Here is a 20,419-nt window from a genome sequence, read left to right on the forward strand (position 1 = left end):
GCGTCTTTTTTCTACGACTTTCTTTGCGTGTCATTAGTGTTACATTGTATATTTCCTCTACTTTTAAATAAATAAATAATCTTAAGATTCCTTATGTTTTTTTTAGCTAAGTTCACGAAAACGTTTAATAAAAAGTGTGTTTTTCTTATTAAAAGTATTAAAGAACGATCTTTTAACAGTATAGAGTAGTTTTGGAGCGTTTATGAAAAGCAAACGATAATAGTAGAACTCGTGAATGAACAGGGACAGGAACCGTAATCTACTCAATACCAGCACGACATGAAACAAGGACTAAATCTAAAAAGTTAAAACGAGACAAGATCCGAGGTGAAAGGAAAGAATGTGTTGTCCTTTTTGGGAAATGGATGGAAAAGGGGAGTCGTGTAAGGGGTATAATCTAAACCCTAATTATATGTATAAGGATTGGTGATTGTAGCAAGTGCGTGTGGGGCTCCCACGCCCACCGTCCAAAAAGTCCCCTCTGCCCACCCACGCCGCTGCATGACGCCTCCAAACATACCGCCCTCCCTCGCCCACCTTTTAAACTCACCCTCCTCTTCACATTCTTTGGCCCATTACAATCTTTCTTGGGCCCACACACTTTTGGCCCATTACAATTTTTATTGGGCCCAGACACTAAGCGGCCCAGTCTTGTAATTCTTGAATGGCCTACCAATAACAAAGAATCAATCTAACTGAAGAATCGCTATTGGCTTGTCCGAATATCTCACGTCAAAAATACTTGTTTGAGATTGATTATGTCAAGTTTAAATGATTCTCCATACAGCAACTTAAATGACATAGATTTGCAAAGAAACTAAATCATTGGCTAGAATTGGCTAGAATGAGAGCACACATGCTCATTTTACTACATATTCTAAGTCTCCGGACAAAAACAACGTACATGACTTTATATAGCCTCAGGAGCATTCCAAGGTTGTAACTTTCAGGGATACTTTGTGACCATAATTAGCCACTATGTAAATAAGCCTTAAAATACAAGCTGCATTTGAAGCATCTTGAAACCCTTGTTGCATAAATTAGTGCGAAATTAATTGCACTTGAGTTCAAGTTTAATAGATCTTTGGCTATATCTTGTGGTAATTTAAACAACATTCTTCACAACTTCCTTCAAGCTCATATTCTATGATTGAAATGCCTTGGTTCATATCACCATTCAAATGGTCACTTGGACGTTGCCCCTCTTGGTGTGCCGGCGACTGCAGTGATTCTGCTTCTGAGCTCTCTGGCATTCAAATGGTCACTTGGACGTTGACCCTCCCTGGTGTGCCCGCGACTGCTGTGATTCTACTTGTGAGCTCTCTGGCATTCTCATGGTCACTTGGACGTCGACCCTCCTGTTGTGTCGCTGCTACAATTCCAGTGCCGACGACTGCTTCAACTTACCAAATCACATATCCATATGCCACCCTCTTTGGCAGAGAGGAGCCTGAACTCTCCGCTTGTCGAGCCTTGCAGATTTCCATAATCCATGGATAACGTATCGGCACGTTAAGCTATTCGGAACGAAACCGACTTTCAGCATTCGATCTTGCAGCTGCATCAACTCCGTTTCATTACCAAAATCGCGATGAAATTTAACCAAGGCATTGAAACTTTCAGTGTCAAAGAACTCAAAATCTTTAGCAAATGATACCAATAATGATTCTGCTTTATAAACATTCCCTTCTTTGCAGTATCCATTTATCAATACTCTGCATATTTGATGATCCGGAAGCACTCCAGATTCAACCATTTCTACCATTAAACCTTCACCATCTACACTTCTATTGACTCCACACAAACAGGATATAAGAGGCTTGTATGAATCAATGCTAAGTTTAAAATTTCTCTTTATCATTTCAGATTTCAAAAGCAGTGCCTCAGAAACATTATGAACTCTACAGAAACATTCAATCAGCTTGTTGTAGATACAAGCATTAGGTTGGAAACCATCTTTAATGATTCTTTCAAGAACACTCTTAGCTGCAAATGGACGATCTTCCAGACACAACGACACGATAAGATAATCATATATCTCGTAAGTAACAATCGTTCCAAGTTTCCGAAGTTCGACAACCAAATTCAAAGCTGAGATCAAGCTACCTCCTCTTCCATATCCTTCCACCATAATCCTACAAGTGAAACTATCAGGGCAAATGCCAATTCGAGTCATATCGTGTAGCAATGATCTTGCCTCTTGCAGCCTTCCATCCTTGCAATATGCATTAATTAGCGTATTATACAATACGACATCGGGATCCAATTCTCGATCGATCATTCGATGAAATAGCTGATGGGCCTCTCTTACCCTTCCTAACTTACAAAGACCATTCATCAAGGAAGTATATGAAACAAGATCAGGCATCACACCCCTTCTAAACATTATCCTATATAAATAGAATGCATCATCTAATCTTCCTCTTCGACAATAGCTATCGATCAAAGTATTGTATGTCACGACGTCGGGATCGAATCCCTCTTCTTCCATCTTTTCTAAGAACTCATTAACCTTATTTACATCCCCAGCTCTACACAAAACATAAGTCAAAATATTAAAAGTATATGCATTTGAATGAACTCCAATCCTTCCCATTTCTTCATAGAGCTCCCAACATTGAGCATCACACTTCATCTTCGCCAGTCCATTTAGAATACAATTACAAGCAATCACACTTGGAACAAAACCCATCTTCACCATCTTCTTAAAGCTCTCATAACTTTCCTGAATCATATGAACTTTCACATACGCCTTCATAAGCATTTCAAAGATAACAGGATTCCAATTACAGTGCTCAGTGCACAATACCAGATTATGAAAAACATCCTCACTACCTAAGGCATTATCCTTAGACAACTCAATCAATTCAGACAAGAATTTCATCGCCATGGAAAATTGTCGGGACCATGCCAATATATGGATAATAAGACAATAGTTTTGGGAATTAAGTGTAATCCCCAAATCAAATTTAACCCAATTGAAAAAAGCAAGAACAGAGACGAAATTAGATTGGCACCTCAATATAATCTTGGAGATTTCACGATGACCCAAGTGGGGAAGAAGCTCCTTAATGTCGGATTGAAGAAGGGATAAGTGCGTGTTGCTGGTTTTGAGGTGCGAGGAGACGAGTTCGACGATGTTGAAGGGGTTTTGGTTTTGTGGGAGAAAATGGTAAAGAGGGTTGACGATTAATTTAGTTTCGGACCGAGGAATTGATTGTAAAAATGTTGAGGATGAAGCCGAAGAGAAATTTGATTTGGGAATTGAAGCGAGGAAGAAGAAGGGCTTCGAGAGTTTGGTGAGATTCGAAGCGGGAATTCGATGCATTGGTGTTGGATGAAAGGAAATCGCAGGGAAGAGCGCGATTAGAAATACAAAAACTCGGCACAGCGGGAGAATTTCTATGGTATATCCGCCATACCTCTTCTTCTCTCGTCGGAGCGCCGCCGCAAATATCGGCAAAACACCGAGACGGAACATAAAATACTTCCCACCGGTGGCTTAAGGTTAGGTCATTTGCTTTACTCTCCTTCAATTGAAATGGACACATACAAACTAACCCAAATCCAATTAATAAAATATTTAATTTTAAAAATAAAACAGTAATTATTTAAAAAATACACTTTTTAAAAAAAAAATCTACAATTATTTTATTTAATAAGATAATATGATTTAATTTATTTTCAAATGATATTTTCGTTACACATCGTGTCATAATACTTTTTTTATGAAATATTTAATTTATACATATAATTTGTCATTTTCATTCTAAATTTTTTTAATTTCATCCAATTACACCTTCAAGTGTTCAATTTAAGCCACGAAGTATTATTAAAAAAAAGTATTTTATTTATTTATTAAATCTATAATTACATGTAAAATAAAATTATAGATTTTTATTGAAATTTATGAGTAAATTGGACTAAATTAAATCGTGAGTAACTATTATAAATAAGTGAAAATTGATATGTTATTAAAAAAAAATTATCTATTTTATTATTATTATTTTGTAGGTTTTATAGTGTGAAATTGTGTCACGTTTTATTGTGAACGATAATTTTGGTTGAAATAATCTAACTTTTTATAAATTCTCCAAAACTTTAATGTAAACTAATAAGAATAATATAGTCTTAACAATTAATTAAATTTAATTTAAAAAAAAAAAAGAAAAAAAAGTATAGTCTGACGTGTTTATTTCCCAACAACTTTAATGTAAACTAATAAGAATAATAAATAAAGAAGAAAAAGTATAAATAGAAGCCCACAAGGATTGCATGGGTTGGTTGGTGATAAACGCAAGCAATGAGAGTCCTTCTCCAAATCATTGCTCAAATGACTTGTAAACCTTTCAATCATTGCGCTCCCACTTTACCCAAATTGCTAGATCAGTTGAGCTGGGTTTATATTAATAATTTATTTATTAAATTTAAAAATAATAATTATATTTTTTAAAATTAATTATTATAATAAATAAAAAATAATAATTTTTAATTTTTTTTTTTTTTTTTGTTGATCGTGAATATTGTGAAGTACGATAGCGAAACCGAAAGGGGCAAGTAGTCAGTAAAGTTAGTGTGGAAAATTAGGTTTGAGTAGGTCAATACAATGAGCCTTGGAAGAGCTGTCTGTACTACCAAATGTATTGCAACAAAAAAAAAAAAAAAGTAAATTCAAAACTCAAATAAATAAATAAATAAATAAATAAATAAATAAAATAAATAAATAACAATAGGGCTCTTTCTTTGACTGTGACAAATGATTCTTATAGCAAGGAATATATTAAAGGCGAGAAAGCTATGGTTTTTGTATTATTATACTCTTTTCCTTCTTAATATAACTATACAATAAATTCACCATATTTTTATAATTTATATATTAATAGATATTGTCACAAGTCGATGATTTTTATAATTTATATATAATTTAGCAACCATATTTTAATTTAATTAATTAGAAATTAATTTAAAATGTTCAAAGACCGATTAAAAATGAAGGGTGTAAATTACCAAAAAGGCAGTGTAGTTGAGCATATTTACAGAAATACCACGATTTCAAAACATGCAACCGCGTTTAAAGCATAGAGAAAAGGAGAAAAGTTGGGGATAAGTGTTTTGTTTTTTGAGTATTTTAAGAATCACTTAACGAAATTCTAAATCCAAAAAGGCAGCAAAAGCTTAGCATCATAATCCATTCCCATCCACAAAGTGCATGGCATTCACTTTAATTACTCAAAAAGCTCAGGGGTATTTTCGTAATCAACTTTCTATATAACAACAACACTTGAATTAAAAACACACACCCACATCTCAAATCAAGATGGCTGCTCCATCTTCACCAAACATCCTTCCTTCTCTCCAAGTTTTCTCCCTCAAATCCTCTAATTCTTCTACCTTATTTCTTGTCAAATTCAAATCTTTCCTTCACACTATCATCTTCTCTCATTTGTGTCGGTTGGCTCGGGCGATTTCCCGAGCTAAGTCGACGGTGGTTCGGGTTTTGAAGAAAAATTATCACTACACGAATAGAAACAAGAACAAGATCTTTTTCGGGTCGTTTAGACTTCATTATAATTGGTGTTCTTCCCATGTGATGCCTGTGCCTGACCCCGTGTGGGAAGGTCATTTTTACTACGACGCTGCCACTGCGGACAGCTCGCAGCTGTCCGGGTATTTGCAATGGTTGGAGGAGAGGAAATTAGAGAGCGAGACGGTGGCGGGGGTGACGACGACGATGGCAACGGAGATGAATGAGATCGACAAATTGGCGGAGATGTTCATAGCAAGCTGCCATGAGAAATTTAGGCTGGAGAAACAGGAATCCGCTAGAAGATTTCAAGAGATGATGGCAAGAAGCATGTGAAGAAAATTTGATGGGACAAGGTGGGTTTGATGGTGTTGGGGTGGCAATGTTTTTTTTCTTTTTTTTTTTTTTCTTTTTTGGGTTGAAATTCTTCGTCTTAATGTATATTATTTTGGGTGGAATTAAAATTTTCATCATTATATCCAAAATTATATCCAAAATTATGCTTAATTAATTACTTTACTCTGATTTTATATATATATATATATATATTACTTTATTAATTTTTTTGAAAATATGTTGTTTTTTCTTTTGAAATTTGGTTGATAATTATTTAAAAAGTGTATTTAAAAAGCAAAAAAAAAAAAAAAAAAAAAAAAAAAAAAAAAAAAAAAAAAAAAGTGAAATGATGATACTATGAACAGATTATAGTTAGAATAGAAAATTGTGCTTTTACTTTTTATTTTTCATATTTAAAAAAAAAAAAAAATAGAGAGAATAATGTGAGAGAGAGAGGAGTATTGGATGGATGCATCGCTTTCAAGTTTCATTTTGGAGGTTGGCAGGTAGTGATTCTGTTTTCCAGCTTTTTTGGGATTATACGGTGTCGTTTAATTGAACACTACAGACAATTCCTCATGTCGGAAAGGCCTTAAGAGTGACCAAAAATCAAAAGACAGTGGAAGAGAAACAGAGTCTGCCTGTGGGTTTTGTTCTGTTTAATGGTTCGCTTTTTTTGATCCCTTGTTCGGCTTGTAAATGACGAGTTTAAAACGTTATAACCTAATAAATTTATGTTCGGATTAAAAATCTGGCATTAGAGAGTCGTTGGAGTAGTAGCTGGAAATGGACAACGACAATGGTCATTGAAGATAGGTGGTAGACTATAGTGTGAGATCTCATATCAGTTTCTGGAAACTTTTTCTTAATAGACACATTTTAAAACCATGATGGGTTAAAGCAGTTTGCTTAGACTGTTACAAATAATCACTAGAGATGGGCAACGTCTAAGTGGGCATGGACGGTGGACGTTGACGACCACCATGATAAACGTGAAGGTAGAGTGTGAGAGTATCTTGATCATTTTTCTAAAATTTGGTATAAAAAATAAGCTCTGAACGTCAGGCACCCACTTGACACGTATAGACGTGTCTTAATAGTTTATTTTCTTGGAAATACATTGGTAAGTGTAGATGTAGTAGTCTCACACGACATCGTCAGCTCTAATCATGCTCGGATACACTTCATCTATTCCAATCATTTTCAACCAAAATCACACACACAACCAGTGTGACTAAGCAATTTAATGAAATCATAAAAAAACCTTAATTTAAGTAATCGAGCATGTGACATCAAAGTAAAGAAAAGGTACATACATCTAAATAAGAGTTATTCTAATAATTTTCGACTAACGTTCGTATAATTTTTTTTTATACATAATTAGAATTAAATTATATTAGCGTATCATATGATCTCAATTTATAAAAGTTGTGCTTAAATGACCGGTTCTTTTTAACATCATAATTATAAACGAACTCTCGAGATCATTGACCAATGCCTTAGCAAACGGCTACGGCATCTTTTTCCACCATCCTAAAGTAATTGCTTTTTCATCTTCACATTGTTCTAACTAAATCAATCAATGCTCTCAATCTGTTTCAACAAAGTCCCCAATCAAACCTTTCTTTTCTTTTCATTAAAAAAAAAAAAAAAAAAAAAAAAAAAAAAAAAAACGGGTAGAATTTATAAAATTTAATTATCTAAACTTTTTAATTTTGGAGATTACTCTTTTTAAGAACATAATTTGAATGACTAATTAATTTTTGCTTTTTTTTGTATTATAATTACACTTTTAAAATTTTAATTTAATTAATTCACCTCTAAAATTTGAGTTAAATCGGATTTGATATATTTTATAATTATAAAGGAGTGATGGGTCGAATTAAATTTAAATTTAAATTTTTTATATCTCAACGAATAATTAATATTTTCATATCTGATAAAACTCTCGTAAATAATTAACTTATCTGGGACGAAGACTTTTGAAAGTGATAGGAGTGGATCACATAAGATAGACCGGTCAAATATTTTAATATACTTTTTGTTTTAATTTTAAAATTTAAAATTTAAAATTATAAAAAAGAAGGGTGTGGATTTGGAAAGAATCTTGCTTTCTGAGCAATGTTTTGTTCTTTATTCCCTACCTCTCTCTTTACTTGCTTTTTTTTTTTTTTTTTTTTTTTTTTTTTTTTTTTTTTTTTTGGGTAATTTCATGGAGAATCTAATTCCTTCTTGCAAGTGATGCCTTAATGTAAGAAAAAGTGAGGCATAAAATTATTTTCTTCCGATTTTGTTCTCTCCCTATTTTTAATATTCCACGTCAGCTTAGGAGTTTAATTAGATTCTTAATTACTTTTTAACCTCTTTAAACCAATAATATAAATGAGTTTATGGAATACAATTCCACTTTTTTATATTACTTTACAATATTTCATTTTTTAAAGGCTTTTAAGTCTAATTAATTAAGAGTTAATATTTATACAAAATTAACTAATTAATTAAAAATATATATTATTAATTACGGATGGGCTTTTTTTTCAAGTAGGCCCATAATTCAAGCCCATACCAAAGCAGCTCGGCCTAATTATCGACTTTTTTTTTTTTTTTTTGGTTTTATATTTTAGATGTTAATTTTATAATGATTTATTATTTAAATAAAATAAAATATTAGTTAGTATATTATTCACTGAATTATAGGAATAATTATCCTCAATTTATGCGATTAAAACGAAATAATAACCCAATTAAAAAAATCTAAAAACAAAAAAAAAAAAAAAAAAAAATTGTGAACTGAAACTTCTGTTATTGATCTGTTAGACGAACATGACTCTTCAATGCTACGATATTGTGCACTTTGAATATAATTTTATAATCATTGCTTTGCTTTTGGACTTCCGAAAAGGCCTCACCCGAATGGAAAGAATAAACTCATGATTATTCTCTAAAGTAGCTGAATGCTTTCGATTAATTTAGAGCCGGGACATGAGGTGTGTGCTAATTCTGGATGGGATTTGCTCCGGTGGGCGGCAGGTTTCTGAAGCTCTGTTCCACAGCTTTCTTGGGCTCTTTAATGGCGGAAGTACCAGTTTGAGAAACAGAGTGGGACATGGAATTAAGAACTACCCTTCTTCCCAAATGGTCGCGGGCGGAACAGAAAGAAGAGCTGATGGCGAAGATTTGAAGCAGAAGCAGAAGAAAAACGACATATTCAAATGGAGCTCTGCAACTAAAGCTTAAACCCTTCTTCTTCTTCATTTCTCTGTGACCTTAATTCAGTTTTAGTGGAAATGGAGAAAATGGGTTTTTGTAGTTGGACAGGATTACGATACGTTTTTTTGTAAGACCACAAATAATTTTTTTAAAAAAAAAAAAAAGTCCCTCGTCAATTATTAAAATGAATTATATAATATGTCGGCAATATTGTATTTGAGTGTTCCTAAATTTAAATAAATAATAATAATACTTTGTTAAAGAACATATATATATATATATATTTAAAAAAAAATAAGTTCCATATTATTCATGATTTTGGCCAAACAATTGAGGGAGTTCCCTAACATATTTGGTAAGGGGGTGATGATGTAATTTTGTCATATTATTAGATTTGAAATCTATATTAATTTTTTTTTTTATTTTAATGTCACATCACTTTTCAAATCATTTCATTCATGTATGTAATTGACAACAAAGAGAAAAAGTACGGGTGGAACACCCCATGTCTAAGACTCAGATCATGATTAGAAATTCAGATTCGGTACTTGATGGCCCCGACGTTCCCTTACATTCCCTGCAACATGATCTTATTACCTACTCATCGTTTCTTAAGAGTAAAGATCATCCTCACAAACCAACATGAGTCATTCCCGCATAGTTTGTCCTCACTCACATGCATCTCAGAAAAATTCATAAGAGGTCACATAATATAGAATTGATCTAAGTAAAACACGCTTAACTATGAAGTTTCTATAGTTAAGTTATTGAAAAGGAAGGTGCACCTTGTAAGTATAGGAGGTAACTTTCATTTCCTTAAAGTTTTTATTAGGCATCCTATTCTCGGGATCGCTCTCATTCAGATGTGGTCTCAGTTTATTCATGTACTTCTCATTTACTCGGGTGTGAAAAAATGAAAATGTTTTTTTTTTTTTTTTTTTTTTTGGTCAATGATTTAATGTGGGTAGAGAATGCAATTATACAACAAAAGAATTTTAAAATTTATAAAGAGATGACAAGTATGGGAAAATGCATTATTAGAAAGAAAAGTAGAGGTGAGAAGAGAAAATGAAATTCAATAATTCAAATAAATTTCAACAAACATGAAAGAGGGCATATGGGTCCATGGAATTAAGTATTGAACAGAAAATATTCCTAAAAAAAAAAAAGAGTGAATAGGAAAAATTAAGTGAATTTGGAGAGACCTCTTCTCCAAACTGAATCGACACATTAACTAACTCACAAAATTTGGTTCAAAATTTTGGTAACGTTATTCATTGTTTTTATTCAATTATAAATTTTCTTTTTCCTAAAATTTCACTTTTTTTTTTTTTAATGATTTGATAACTATTTAATTTTGTGTTTTTGCATTTTTTTTGGGGGGTTCATTTTTCACATTATTTCCCTTCCATTGCCTTTTCTTTTCTCACATTCACATACCACTCTTAAAAAAAAAAAAAAAAAAAAAAAAAAAAAAAAAAAAAAAAAAAAATCTAACTTTTTTTACTTCATATATTTTTTTTATGTGTCATGAAATATAAATCGACAATTTTCGTTATTCCCAAATATATCATATGCTTTTTCTTCGTTCTTGTTAGGTTTAATTTGCAATACATAGACCTATCAAATTCTTAATTACATTATGTCGTTTTATTTTTTTTTTGTTCTAGAAAAGAATTAATGTATTTTATCGTAATTTAAATAAATCAGCCCTCCAAATCACTTTTGAACAACTTTTCTTCAAATCTCTTCCCTCCTTGATATCTTTGAACCTTTTTTTTTTTTTTTTTTTTAGTATTTTGGACCTCTTTTTGTGTCCCATTGGTTTTTTCTTGACAAATTTGTCTAAAACTAAAGAAGATTAAAAAAATCCATTTGGTTGATTTTCCTATTCACACAAATTCTATCAAATGCAACACACTTCTTGTCAGGGGTGAAGTGTTTATAAGTTGACTGGTCTTCTTCCTACCAACTTTATCGTGTTTATAAGTTTAGTTTCTAAATTTTGAAATTAATTGGCATGCAAAATGGACAAGAAACTTTCTTATTCACTCAAATCCTGTTTGAAAAAACTGTCTTGATAACTTTTGTAATCATAGATCGCTAAACTTTTAATTTTGTATCTAATAGAAAATAGTATGGTAAATAATAATGAAGCTAAGGATTCATAGCATGCAAAGACAAATGGGTCATTCAGTTCTATCTCACTAAATATTTACCACCTAAAAGCATCTCTGAACGTGAAGATTATGAAGAAATGAAGAAAGACTAAAAATTATTAATTACTCTAATAACCATCATTCTTGATTAAGGCATGACGCTGAGCTTCTAAATCAAACCATAGCTTGAATCCAATGGACATAGATATCTAATAAACTATGCATCACATTATAGTTTCAAACTCTTAATGTTCAGAAAACAGAATTCCTGATTTTGGGTCATCCTAAACTCCTACTGCTCTTAGTTCTCTAGAAGTTAGTTCCATGCACAACAAAGTGAATAAAAACAATTCTCTATCACTCTCATTTATTTTCTGTATAAAAAAAATTGACAATATACACCATGGTAATTGTAAACACACACCTCTATATCGAGAAATTATTCAGCGCGACTGCTAATGCCAGCCTTTCCCTTTATCTACAGGGAGTTTGTATTTTCTGCATAATTGTAGCGGGTTCCTGACTGAGACTTGGTGCCTTTACAAATGTTACTGAGGCTTTACTACCTGCGCAGACTGTCAAAATATGAAAGTAGAGAGGCTTGTAAGAATTGAAAGTATGCAAAGGAAAAAAAGAGATCAGCATATGGGCTACCAGTTCAATGGTTTTCAAGCATTTTAGTTCCAAGGAGATATGGAGAGATGCAAAACTCACCATATTAAGAAGGCGGAGGGCAGCGGGACGGGTGAACTTCCTCGCAAAAAGGAAACATGTGGATGGTTTTCCCTTACTGGTGCACCATTCTCTTCGATATTCAGTTTCGTAGTAGATATTATCAATACCCTGCACAAGACGAATGTTCTTTAACCAATGAAAAGGTCAACTGAAAAGATGAGCAGAATACTCAGTTTCAGTTGCTGACTGAACGAATAATAAATCAGATTCAACTTTCATTTGTATTAAGGAGTAAAGTGAAGAATCGCATCCTTATCAGTGTGTTACAGAGGAACCTAAGGGAATGGGGAGAATAGTTGGTAAATACAGTTAAAAGAATTTTCGTTCTTTAAAACCTTGAGCGAGTGGTTCAATGATTTACAAAAGATGAGGAAATTGCCCATTAACACAGTATTGGATGCAATATTTGGAAGTTCCACTTTACTAGGGAGGTGCAAAATGGAGCTAACCACTCAATTAAAACGTGGTATGAACAAAAAATAAAGCACCTTTATAGATTGTATAAGATCAAGAGTAGCATCTGAAAATTTGTATGTTACAGGATGCCAATTACGACGTTCATGGTCTCTGGAGTGTGAGAGATCCCATGCTGAATATGTAAGTGATCTTCGTGTGAGTTCTTCTTCAAGCCCTTCTTGCTGAATCATTAAAAATAAATGATTAGTAATCTGACCAACAAATTTATACATATAATGGCGTTTTATTATGTGAATTGTGTAAAATCTTGACTGCATAGGCAATTGTTGTTCAAGAAAGTTTCACGTGGATTTCTTTTCATTATCTGCTAGAAACTCATAGTTTATGTTGAAATTTGAAAGTTAGGATCACAGGATTCATTACCACGCGAATAAGTTTTAATACAAAGCTGCATTTTCAGATTATTAGCAAACAAGAAGTGTTCCAAGTTTCCAGCAATGATGTCAATGTTCAGAAGTATAACGCTCAACTATTATATTACATGAAATAATATGCATAAAAGCTAATGGGATTAAAATCAACCAGAAGAATGATCGAATTAAAGCCAGTTTGTGGAAAAAGAGTGCATGCAATGGTAAAACAAAGGATCATTGCATGCTTATAGAATGTTCGATTTTCTATTCCTCTATAGATAATCAGCCAAGTTTTTCTAGAAATAGAAATAGCTTTAATATATTGAAATGGTTGAAAATCATACGGCCAATAAAGTCTGAACATAATGTTCATCAGGTATGCAATTGTGTTCCTTGGATCCATCGCTAGGCTGCACAACAATGTATTCAAGACATTAGTATAGCAAGTTAAGCAGTCTAAATTAGCACTAGTTCCTTTATTTTAAATCTAATGTCTATATAATACATGCCATGATTATATTGTTAATGTGAGGCCCAATAACATTTGCGAAATGATAACAAGAAACTGCTTATGATTGAAATTCTTACAAATGGGTGATCCCGCCAAAACTCTGGTAGTGATTTCCTCTGCATAACCATCAAACATTCAGCTGAATAATTAATACTATTCCTGAATTGTAATAAAAGGGACATGGAAATATATACAACAAAATGAAAACAAGTGACCATAGAAGTGAACACATATGAAAGGATGATAAAACTGCGGCAAGATTACTTGCCTTGCAATGCTGTTGAAACATTGGAAAGACTGTATTGTCCTTCACTACAACCTCTGCATGCTTCCTAGTCAATACAACCCACTACAAGAGGATAATGAAGGTCATTTGTAGTCTGCAGAAATTACAAGAAAAAAATTATATGATTTAATTGGGTTATTAGATAGAATGATTACCTGAGACCCTTTTCTCCAGTTGCGAACAGGAATTACCGGATCCATTTTAGGATTGTAACGCCCTTCTTTTGTATCAGCAAAACTGGTTCAACCATTTACTTGTTAAACAATTTACCACCCAAAGCTATAAAACTTTGACAACATACACGATGACATGTTTAAAGTCCATAAGCTAGAATATATCAAAATTTGGATGATTCACAATACAAAAACTGGTAGATTAGCTTCTTTGTAGTCTGCAATCTGTATAGGATAAAACACAACATAATTATTGTCGAAACTTCAATGTCCAATAGAAAACAACACTTCGATATTTTCTACATGCCTTCCAACTTTAGAATCACTAGGAGAATTATGGTCGTTGGATTCAGAACCAATTAACTATAGTTGTAGGAGACATTTTCACAAGAATGCTGTTTATATTTTAGATAGCGTTAGATGAGGATGAAAAAGGGTCGAGCAAGAAAGACCATTAATGCAGAAATAGCGCTATAATGTATGTATAAATTAGTCCGTTTACCTGTCCACAAAACTAGTTGAAGTAGACATGACGTAGTCATATGTGTAGCTGAAGTTGTATAATGGTATGCAGCTGAGAAAAGATCAATTAACTGAAACATTGTAAGGATTGACTAATCCCATTAAAACAACCTTCAAAATATTTTGGAAAGAAAATATAACACATTAATCTTCCTTCACTCAATTATTAAAAAATATATCTTAAATCATTACTAAATGCACTCAAAACTTTTATGAATTGAAGGACAAAATGACAGCGTAAGAGGATACACAGGCTAACCATATCAAGTCTCACCTGTCAGAAAGAAAAATAAATCGTTGATTTGAAGTATCGGTAAGTGCATGTCTAAGCAAGATACGTTCTGCCTCAATCATACTTGCCTCGCCCCAGTCTACCTGATATACAAAACATTAGCATCAAGATAAACACACAAATGGAAATGAACTTTGCAGTGAAGCAACACAAACGACTAAATGAAATTTCCTTATCCTCATTGATGTAATATATTTACGTATACTTTAAAGGGAAGGCCAAAGAATCTCGATAACCCTCTAAACATTTTTATTTGTGCACAAATAAATGCAAAGCGCTGTAGAACAATGCATTTTGGTACTCCGGGAAAGAAAAACAGGCTGAGGTAGAAGTAAGTCTTCAATTGTATCGCATTTCATGAGATGTAGTTTTCGAGCAAATGATTGACTATTACTCCTTATGATGAAATTCCTTTGATGCTCTTGCCGGAATCTTCGGTAAGCAGCAAAGGCACAAACAAGTAACAACTACATATACTTGAGGAATTATACATATATTAGCCACTAAATTAGGACTCACACCCCAATTACTCTACCTATAGTATCAATTTGTTGACAATTTTGAATTTCTCATTCCATCATAAGAATTGTTACCTGTATACTACCGTTAACTTGACGATTCAAAAAATAGATCGATCTTGTCGTCGCCTTGTTAAACAAAAATCCTGGCCTCGAATGAACGAAGATCGAAAACTTATTCTCCCCTTCCTGCTAAAAATGTATACTAACTTCATTACGCAGTGAAAACAAAGAAATTATGAAATTGTTCCTATGTGCTCCACAATTTCGAAAAAACGATAGAACATTAAATCCGATCAAATGCCAAGTATCAGTAAAAAAAAAAAAAAAAAAAAAAAAAAAGCCAATAAACATCCATAACTATTTAGCACGATACCAAAAACACTACCTGAAAAAACGCATCCCAAACTATGTCCAATGGAAGCCGGTTCCGAGCTATGAACAGAAACGCGATTTTTGGTTCCTGCACCGCTTGAGGACGCAACGACGCCAACATCATAACCCGACCATACTGAGACTGCATTATAACTAAGCTCCCAAAGCAAAATACAAGCAATAGAGCAAGAGCGAGCTTCCTTTTCCATTTGAAGAGCGCCTTCCGCTGCCCAACCTTCTGCTTCATGAGGCTTCCTCTCCTGTTCAGCCAAATTTCTCCACCATTTCAAGCACGGAAGAAAAAGCAGGACATCAACAAGCTCTTCGCGATATGTATCATCGTTTCTCCCATTGAAACCCAGCGCGATCCATCGACAGGGTGAAGCAAATTTTTGGATCGTACGAGCAGCAAAATTAAGTGGAAATTGTTAGCAAATTGAAACAGAAAATTGCGTGGTAGTGCGGGTAATAGAGATCGAGATGCTTGAGAAGAGAAAGAATACTCGTGAAAGCAGAGTTTTCTCCGGCGGCAGCGTGGGAACGGGAAAGTAGAGAGAGAGAGAGTAACTTCAGTTTAGGTGCTTTGTGTAGGCAGTTTAGTTTCCTCCATTAAATTCTAGTTTGGTTTAGTATTTATTTATATATGCTCATCTTTGCGTGCAAAGCTGGATATTCCCTTCCTTTCTAATTCTATATTTCCAATTTGCCCTTTTGTTCTTTTGGGTGAAACTTAAAATTTAAAAATTAGAATTTTATTCTTTCATAAATAGTCAATAATTAAATTATAAGGGCTAATTATAATACTAATTAATTTAATTTATCATTTAGCTATAAAATTATTATATACGTAGGTTAACCGTTAAATGTTAAAATATATTATGAGACTTAACTTTATTATTTAAATTGTCAACATCAAATAATACATTCATTTTTTAAGAGAAAAATGTAAAATTCTTTTTTATACCTTTATTAAAAATTAGCTTAGGAACAAAGTGATTTTTTACACTAATTTATATTTCTTATTTCATAATTTTGTGTTAGATGTTTATTTATAATATCAAAAAAAAAAAAAAATATAGTTAAATTACTATAATTTTAAGTTTCAGCATTCATCATAACACGTCATAAATATTATTCATATTACTTATAGTTTGTTCAAATTATTGAAATTAAATTTGTACTTAAACAAAAAAAAAACATATATTTAATTTAAAATGAGAGGAGTAGAAATGGAAAGAAAATGATGGAAAGCCAAACTTAGAATTGTAGGAAAAATAGAACATGGGAGTTTCTTGTGAAAAAAATAATAATTATGAAATCTTGAAGCACACTCTTTTTAATTATAATCTTTCATAAATAAGGGTTAGTAGTATTTTAAAATCCAAGCAACCCAACTGCTACTGATTGTGTTGCAATTTTTGGAAGTAATATAATTAATATCTCTATGTCAAAACTTTATAAGTTTCAATATTATCATTTGTGTAGTAATTAGTTGAAATGTTATGACTTAAAAGAATACATTTTTTGATTGAAAGGTAGTTTTAAAATATTGAAGTTATTGGTGTAAAAGTATAATTAAATAAATATCTTTTTATAATCAGCCTCAGAATTATAATTCTTTTATAGGCCAAACCATCCAAGTAGATTTCCGGACGACGTCGTTTGCAGGGACAGTCCTTCCAAGATTCAGAAACCATGAGATCGTTATCCATCACTCCTCAAATCACTGTGAAGAGGTCTGCAAAATCTTCCCTCTAATTTTGCCCTTTTCAATTTGCTTAATCTGCCTCTAATGGCCGTTCGTTTCGCCATTGAAGTTTCTCGTCCGGCGACACTAGAAGACGAACATACACAATCAGCACATCTCAGAAATCTGCCATTCCTATCGGACGGCACTTGAGATTCGGAAATTCCACCTCGCGATTCCGCATGAGTGTCGATAATGGAGGCTCGAGTCGGAGCCGAGATCGGATTGGTGCTGGAGATGCAGTCATTATCGTCGACCATGGCTCCCGGCGGCAGGAATCTAACCTCATGCTGAGTAAGTTAGGGTTTTGGAACTTGGGTGAGATTAGAAATTCTACGCAATCTAATTTCATTGTGAATTTCAGATGAGTTCGTTGCTATGTTTAGGGATAACACTGGTTACCCTATTGTGGAGCCTGCTCACATGGTATGTTCTTCTTAACTGCATTTTTCTTGTGGGGCTGTAATGAATTCTCTTTTACTTTGCTCTAAAAACCACAGGAGCTGGCTAAACCTTCGATAAGAGACGCATTCAAATCGTGCGTTGAACAAGGGGCCAATCGCATCATCATAAGCCCGTTCTTCCTCTTCCCCGGTCGACATTGGCAACAGGTAACTTGCTGTAAGGCAGTTGATTTGATGAAATGACTCTTTCAGTAAGTGGATTGATAGCAATGGCTGGAATTTTGTAGGATATTCCTTCCTTAACAGCTGAGGCAGCAAAGGACCACCCAGGAATATCATACATAGTAACTGCTCCTCTTGGTCTTCATGAAAAGCTTGTGGTAGGAATTTCTCAAGTAGATTTCTTTTCCCAGTATAGTGAAGAAACAGGTTCATAAATGATCAAAGAAAAAAAAAAAAAAAAAGACTGTATTTGTTAGTATTGAAATGTGAGGTGTTCTGTTTGCACTGGCAGGATGTTGTGAATGATAGAATGAATCACTGCTTGAGTCATGCTGCTGGAGTTGCAGATGAATGTGAAGTTTGTGCTGGAACAGGCAAATGCAGATTTAATTAATGAGTCTATGAAAGTAGGGACTTGGGATGAAACGACGTAGTTTCGTTTCGAGTGAACGTGTTCGGTGGTGAGGATTGGATGGGTTTGTATATCAGTGACTACTGAAGGCTTTAGAATCTATCTTTGTTTGGTATCTAAGTTTGTAAGCTTGATCTTCATTCTATTTTCACAAATGACTACAATATGCACAATAATATTAGTTCTCAGAAAGGTTTTGAGAACAGTTTTCCAAACAAACTATTGGATATAGTGATTGAAATTCATAGCTTTTCATGAATCTACCTGTGTGTCCCAAAAACTTGTTTTACCCAATTCCAAATTCCACTGATCTTCTCCATCTGTATTTTCATGCTCGCATTAGCTCGAGCCTCTGCTTGAGCTGGGGTTTCTTCAACCGTTTCCTTTCCTGTAAATCTTCACATAAGTGATCGAATTGAACTAAAAGCCAGTTGAGAATAGCTTCATAACTCACCAAATTTTGTGTCCTGTTTCTGTCGTTTCAGCTGCTGGGTGAAGGCTTTGGCCGCCATGAAGACATTGGCCGGAATTTCCCAGCCGCCTCCAAACACGCCATATTCTTCCTTGGGCAGTGGCTGCATCAGATACTCCAACACAGCCAGTTCCTCCTTTTCTACCCAATATATGCAATTTACGGGACATGATTCCACTGAAACCTGTAAGAATGAAGCGAAGCTGTTTAGTGTTCTTTTTCTACTCGTAATTTACATTTTCCCCCGTTTTACCTGAATTTTCTGATCATTGTCTCCATACTGAACCTTAACTCGTGCACGACCAAGAGTCTCGTCCATGGTGAATGTATTACTTGCATGGTGTACACATTCCCTGCAACCTGTGAGAAATTATGCAAGCTTCTCATCTTCATATTTGAAAGTGGTTTCAGATAAATAATAACGAGTTCCAATCCTTTTTACTATTTCTTATCCATGTAACTTGGCGAGTTTAAGTCGAACTAGTGATGAATCTAAGCTAAAAAGATCGTGTTCGAAGTCAACATTCACAAAAATTTTAGACATCAAGAAACTCGAGTACAACAATAAGAACATCCAAATCCAATCATAATCATGCGTATATGTCGCCACAAAATCAAACTGCATAATCGACAAAAGTCTCTCCAGGCTTCGAGATCTTTTCGCAATATTGTTACTTGGCAGAGTTCATTAACAAAATGAATAGTAAAGGATGAACACAACCATACCAATGCAGGCGTTTCCGTCCACAAACAAAGCCTGAGATCGCAGAGGTCCTTTCCAGGAGCTGTAACCTAATCCAGGGTTATAATTCCCAAATCTCACCCTCGTCTCACCCATGGAAGAATCATATTCCTTCCTTTGATCCTCTCTCATCAGAACTCGATAAGCCTCGTTCAATCTCAACGTACGCTCGTGGCCCTGGCAATTTTAAAAAAATCATCAGAAGGTAGTTTGTTTACAATGAATTCTGGTACAAATGAACAACCTCTTGGCCTGCAATATCCGGATGAAATTTCTTCTGTAACTTTCTGTAAGCTTCTTTGATTTCTTTAGCATTTGAATCTGCAGAAACTCCAAGCAGCTCGTAATAGTTCGTCTCGTTCGCTCTTTCTCTTGCGCTGCATCTAATCGCCGTCCATCTCGGCTTCCTTCAGGCCAAAATTGTTCGTCAGAAGTATTATATAGAAGAAAATTGGAGCCGCAAAGCTCGTCAAATGTAAAAGATCTCTTCCACTCCAAAATAAAAGACTAAAAAGATGAAGAAGATAGAACTCTTGACAATATGATCGATCTCTGTAAAGAAAATTACCTTATGATATGCTTAGGTTCATTAGGATGCGCAAAAGATGAAGAAGCCATTGGCACCGAGCGTTGAATAGATGGAACAATGGAGATGGCCATGAGGACGAATGAAACTGCAACTTCGCCGCCAATCGACAGTCCAGTGGAGGAATGAAGATCAAAGAGTACGAAATGGATGAGATATTTCTCGGGATTCGAGATATTTCTGAAGTGCCACCAAGTCGCTTTTATATTGGAAAATTATTTCCGCCTTTAGCGGAATATTCTCTTCCGTGAGTATCTCAATTTTTGTTTTATTCTCTCTTAATACATATAATCCTTATCCCATCCCATATGAACAAGTATATAAAAAAAATAAAAAATAAAAAATAAAAAAAATCAATCAAAT

At 33.8% G+C, this 20,419-nt stretch overlaps 5 protein-coding genes across 10 annotated transcripts; 2 read left to right on the plus strand and 3 right to left on the minus strand.

Moving 5' to 3' along the window:
- Positions 1-1,017: 1,017 nt before the first annotated feature.
- Positions 1,018-3,552, minus strand: LOC111796882 (Pentatricopeptide repeat (PPR) superfamily protein). 2 transcript variants are annotated; one of them, XM_087128905.1, is made up of 2 exons: positions 3,018-3,153; positions 1,018-2,725 (listed from the first exon to the last, which is right to left on the minus strand). In XM_087128905.1, the coding sequence occupies exon 2, from the start codon at positions 2,699-2,701 to the stop codon at positions 1,412-1,414; it is 1,290 nt and encodes a 429-aa protein (XP_086985031.1). In that variant the 5' UTR covers positions 2,702-2,725; positions 3,018-3,153; the 3' UTR covers positions 1,018-1,411. The 2 variants fall into 2 exon arrangements, with proteins under 2 accessions (XP_086985031.1, XP_023535833.2); XM_023680065.2 differs by having other exon boundaries at positions 1,018-3,552.
- Positions 3,553-5,285: 1,733 nt separating this feature from the next.
- Positions 5,286-6,035, plus strand: LOC111806908 (uncharacterized). The gene has a single exon (XM_087123707.1). The coding sequence runs from the start codon at positions 5,318-5,320 to the stop codon at positions 5,858-5,860; it is 543 nt and encodes a 180-aa protein (XP_086979833.1). The 5' UTR covers positions 5,286-5,317; the 3' UTR covers positions 5,861-6,035.
- Positions 6,036-11,437: 5,402 nt separating this feature from the next.
- LOC111806501 (glycosyltransferase BC10) lies at positions 11,438-16,085 on the minus strand. 3 transcript variants are annotated; one of them, XM_023691855.2, is made up of 11 exons: positions 15,485-16,085; positions 15,172-15,285; positions 14,561-14,661; positions 14,267-14,338; positions 13,747-13,828; positions 13,574-13,654; positions 13,383-13,421; positions 13,139-13,204; positions 12,453-12,602; positions 11,944-12,072; positions 11,438-11,804 (listed from the first exon to the last, which is right to left on the minus strand). In XM_023691855.2, the coding sequence occupies exons 1-11, from the start codon at positions 15,716-15,718 to the stop codon at positions 11,778-11,780; spliced, it is 1,095 nt and encodes a 364-aa protein (XP_023547623.1). In that variant the 5' UTR covers positions 15,719-16,085; the 3' UTR covers positions 11,438-11,777. The 3 variants fall into 3 exon arrangements, with proteins under 3 accessions (XP_023547623.1, XP_023547615.1, XP_086974616.1); XM_023691847.2 differs by having other exon boundaries at positions 15,172-15,288; XM_087118490.1 differs by lacking the exon at positions 15,172-15,285.
- Positions 16,086-17,014: 929 nt separating this feature from the next.
- Positions 17,015-19,172, plus strand: LOC111807148 (sirohydrochlorin ferrochelatase, chloroplastic). 3 transcript variants are annotated; one of them, XR_015412126.1, is made up of 7 exons: positions 17,015-17,207; positions 17,289-17,512; positions 17,583-17,644; positions 17,719-17,829; positions 17,910-18,002; positions 18,137-18,305; positions 18,742-19,172. XR_015412126.1 is itself a non-coding variant. In XM_023692739.2 (6 exons), exons 1-6 carry the CDS (start codon positions 17,167-17,169, stop codon positions 18,236-18,238), a joined length of 633 nt encoding a protein of 210 aa, XP_023548507.1. In that variant the 5' UTR covers positions 17,017-17,166; the 3' UTR covers positions 18,239-19,172. The 3 variants fall into 3 exon arrangements, 1 of the variants encoding a protein (XP_023548507.1); XR_002816915.2 differs by having other exon boundaries at positions 17,016-17,207; positions 18,137-18,320; XM_023692739.2 differs by having other exon boundaries at positions 17,017-17,207; positions 18,137-19,172.
- LOC111807138 (chaperone protein dnaJ C76, chloroplastic) lies at positions 18,374-20,242 on the minus strand. The gene is made up of 6 exons (XM_023692722.2): positions 20,039-20,242; positions 19,715-19,877; positions 19,455-19,647; positions 18,982-19,088; positions 18,711-18,912; positions 18,374-18,644 (listed from the first exon to the last, which is right to left on the minus strand). Exons 1-6 carry the CDS (start codon positions 20,128-20,130, stop codon positions 18,517-18,519), a joined length of 885 nt encoding a protein of 294 aa, XP_023548490.2. The 5' UTR covers positions 20,131-20,242; the 3' UTR covers positions 18,374-18,516.
- Between the last annotated feature and the right edge of the window lie 177 nt (positions 20,243-20,419).

The sequence above is a fragment of the Cucurbita pepo genome, chromosome 1 (assembly GCF_057944985.1).
Source record: "Cucurbita pepo subsp. pepo isolate OVF chromosome 1, ASM5794498v1, whole genome shotgun sequence".
In the NCBI taxonomy this organism is placed as follows: Eukaryota; Viridiplantae; Streptophyta; class Magnoliopsida; order Cucurbitales; family Cucurbitaceae; genus Cucurbita; species Cucurbita pepo.

Bases quoted from the DNA above. Each gene is read 5' to 3' on its own strand.
- LOC111796882 (XM_023680065.2), bottom strand. From the start codon at position 3,481: ATGTTCCGTCTCGGTGTTTTGCCGATATTTGCGGCGGCGCTCCGACGA.
- LOC111806908 (XM_087123707.1), top strand. From the start codon at position 5,318: ATGGCTGCTCCATCTTCACCAAACATCCTTCCTTCTCTCCAAGTTTTC.
- LOC111806501 (XM_023691847.2), bottom strand. From the start codon at position 15,718: ATGAAGCAGAAGGTTGGGCAGCGGAAGGCGCTCTTCAAATGGAAAAGG. The intron at 13,422-13,573 runs GCAAGTAATCTT...ATGGTTATGCAG, and splicing joins TGTTTCAACAGCATTGCAAG to AGGAAATCACTACCAGAGTT. The intron at 12,073-12,452 runs GTGCTTTATTTT...CGTCTTGTGCAG, and splicing joins ATCTTATACAATCTATAAAG to GGTATTGATAATATCTACTA.
- LOC111807148 (XM_023692739.2), top strand. From the start codon at position 17,167: ATGAGATCGTTATCCATCACTCCTCAAATCACTGTGAAGAG. The intron at 17,513-17,582 runs GTAAGTTAGGGT...TGTGAATTTCAG, and splicing joins GGAATCTAACCTCATGCTGA to ATGAGTTCGTTGCTATGTTT. The intron at 18,003-18,136 runs GTAGGAATTTCT...TTGCACTGGCAG, and splicing joins GTCTTCATGAAAAGCTTGTG to GATGTTGTGAATGATAGAAT.
- LOC111807138 (XM_023692722.2), bottom strand. From the start codon at position 20,130: ATGGCCATCTCCATTGTTCCATCTATTCAACGCTCGGTGCCAATGGCT. The intron at 19,878-20,038 runs GTAATTTTCTTT...TTTGGCCTGAAG, and splicing joins GAACCTAAGCATATCATAAG to GAAGCCGAGATGGACGGCGA. The intron at 19,648-19,714 runs GTTGTTCATTTG...TAAAATTGCCAG, and splicing joins CGGATATTGCAGGCCAAGAG to GGCCACGAGCGTACGTTGAG.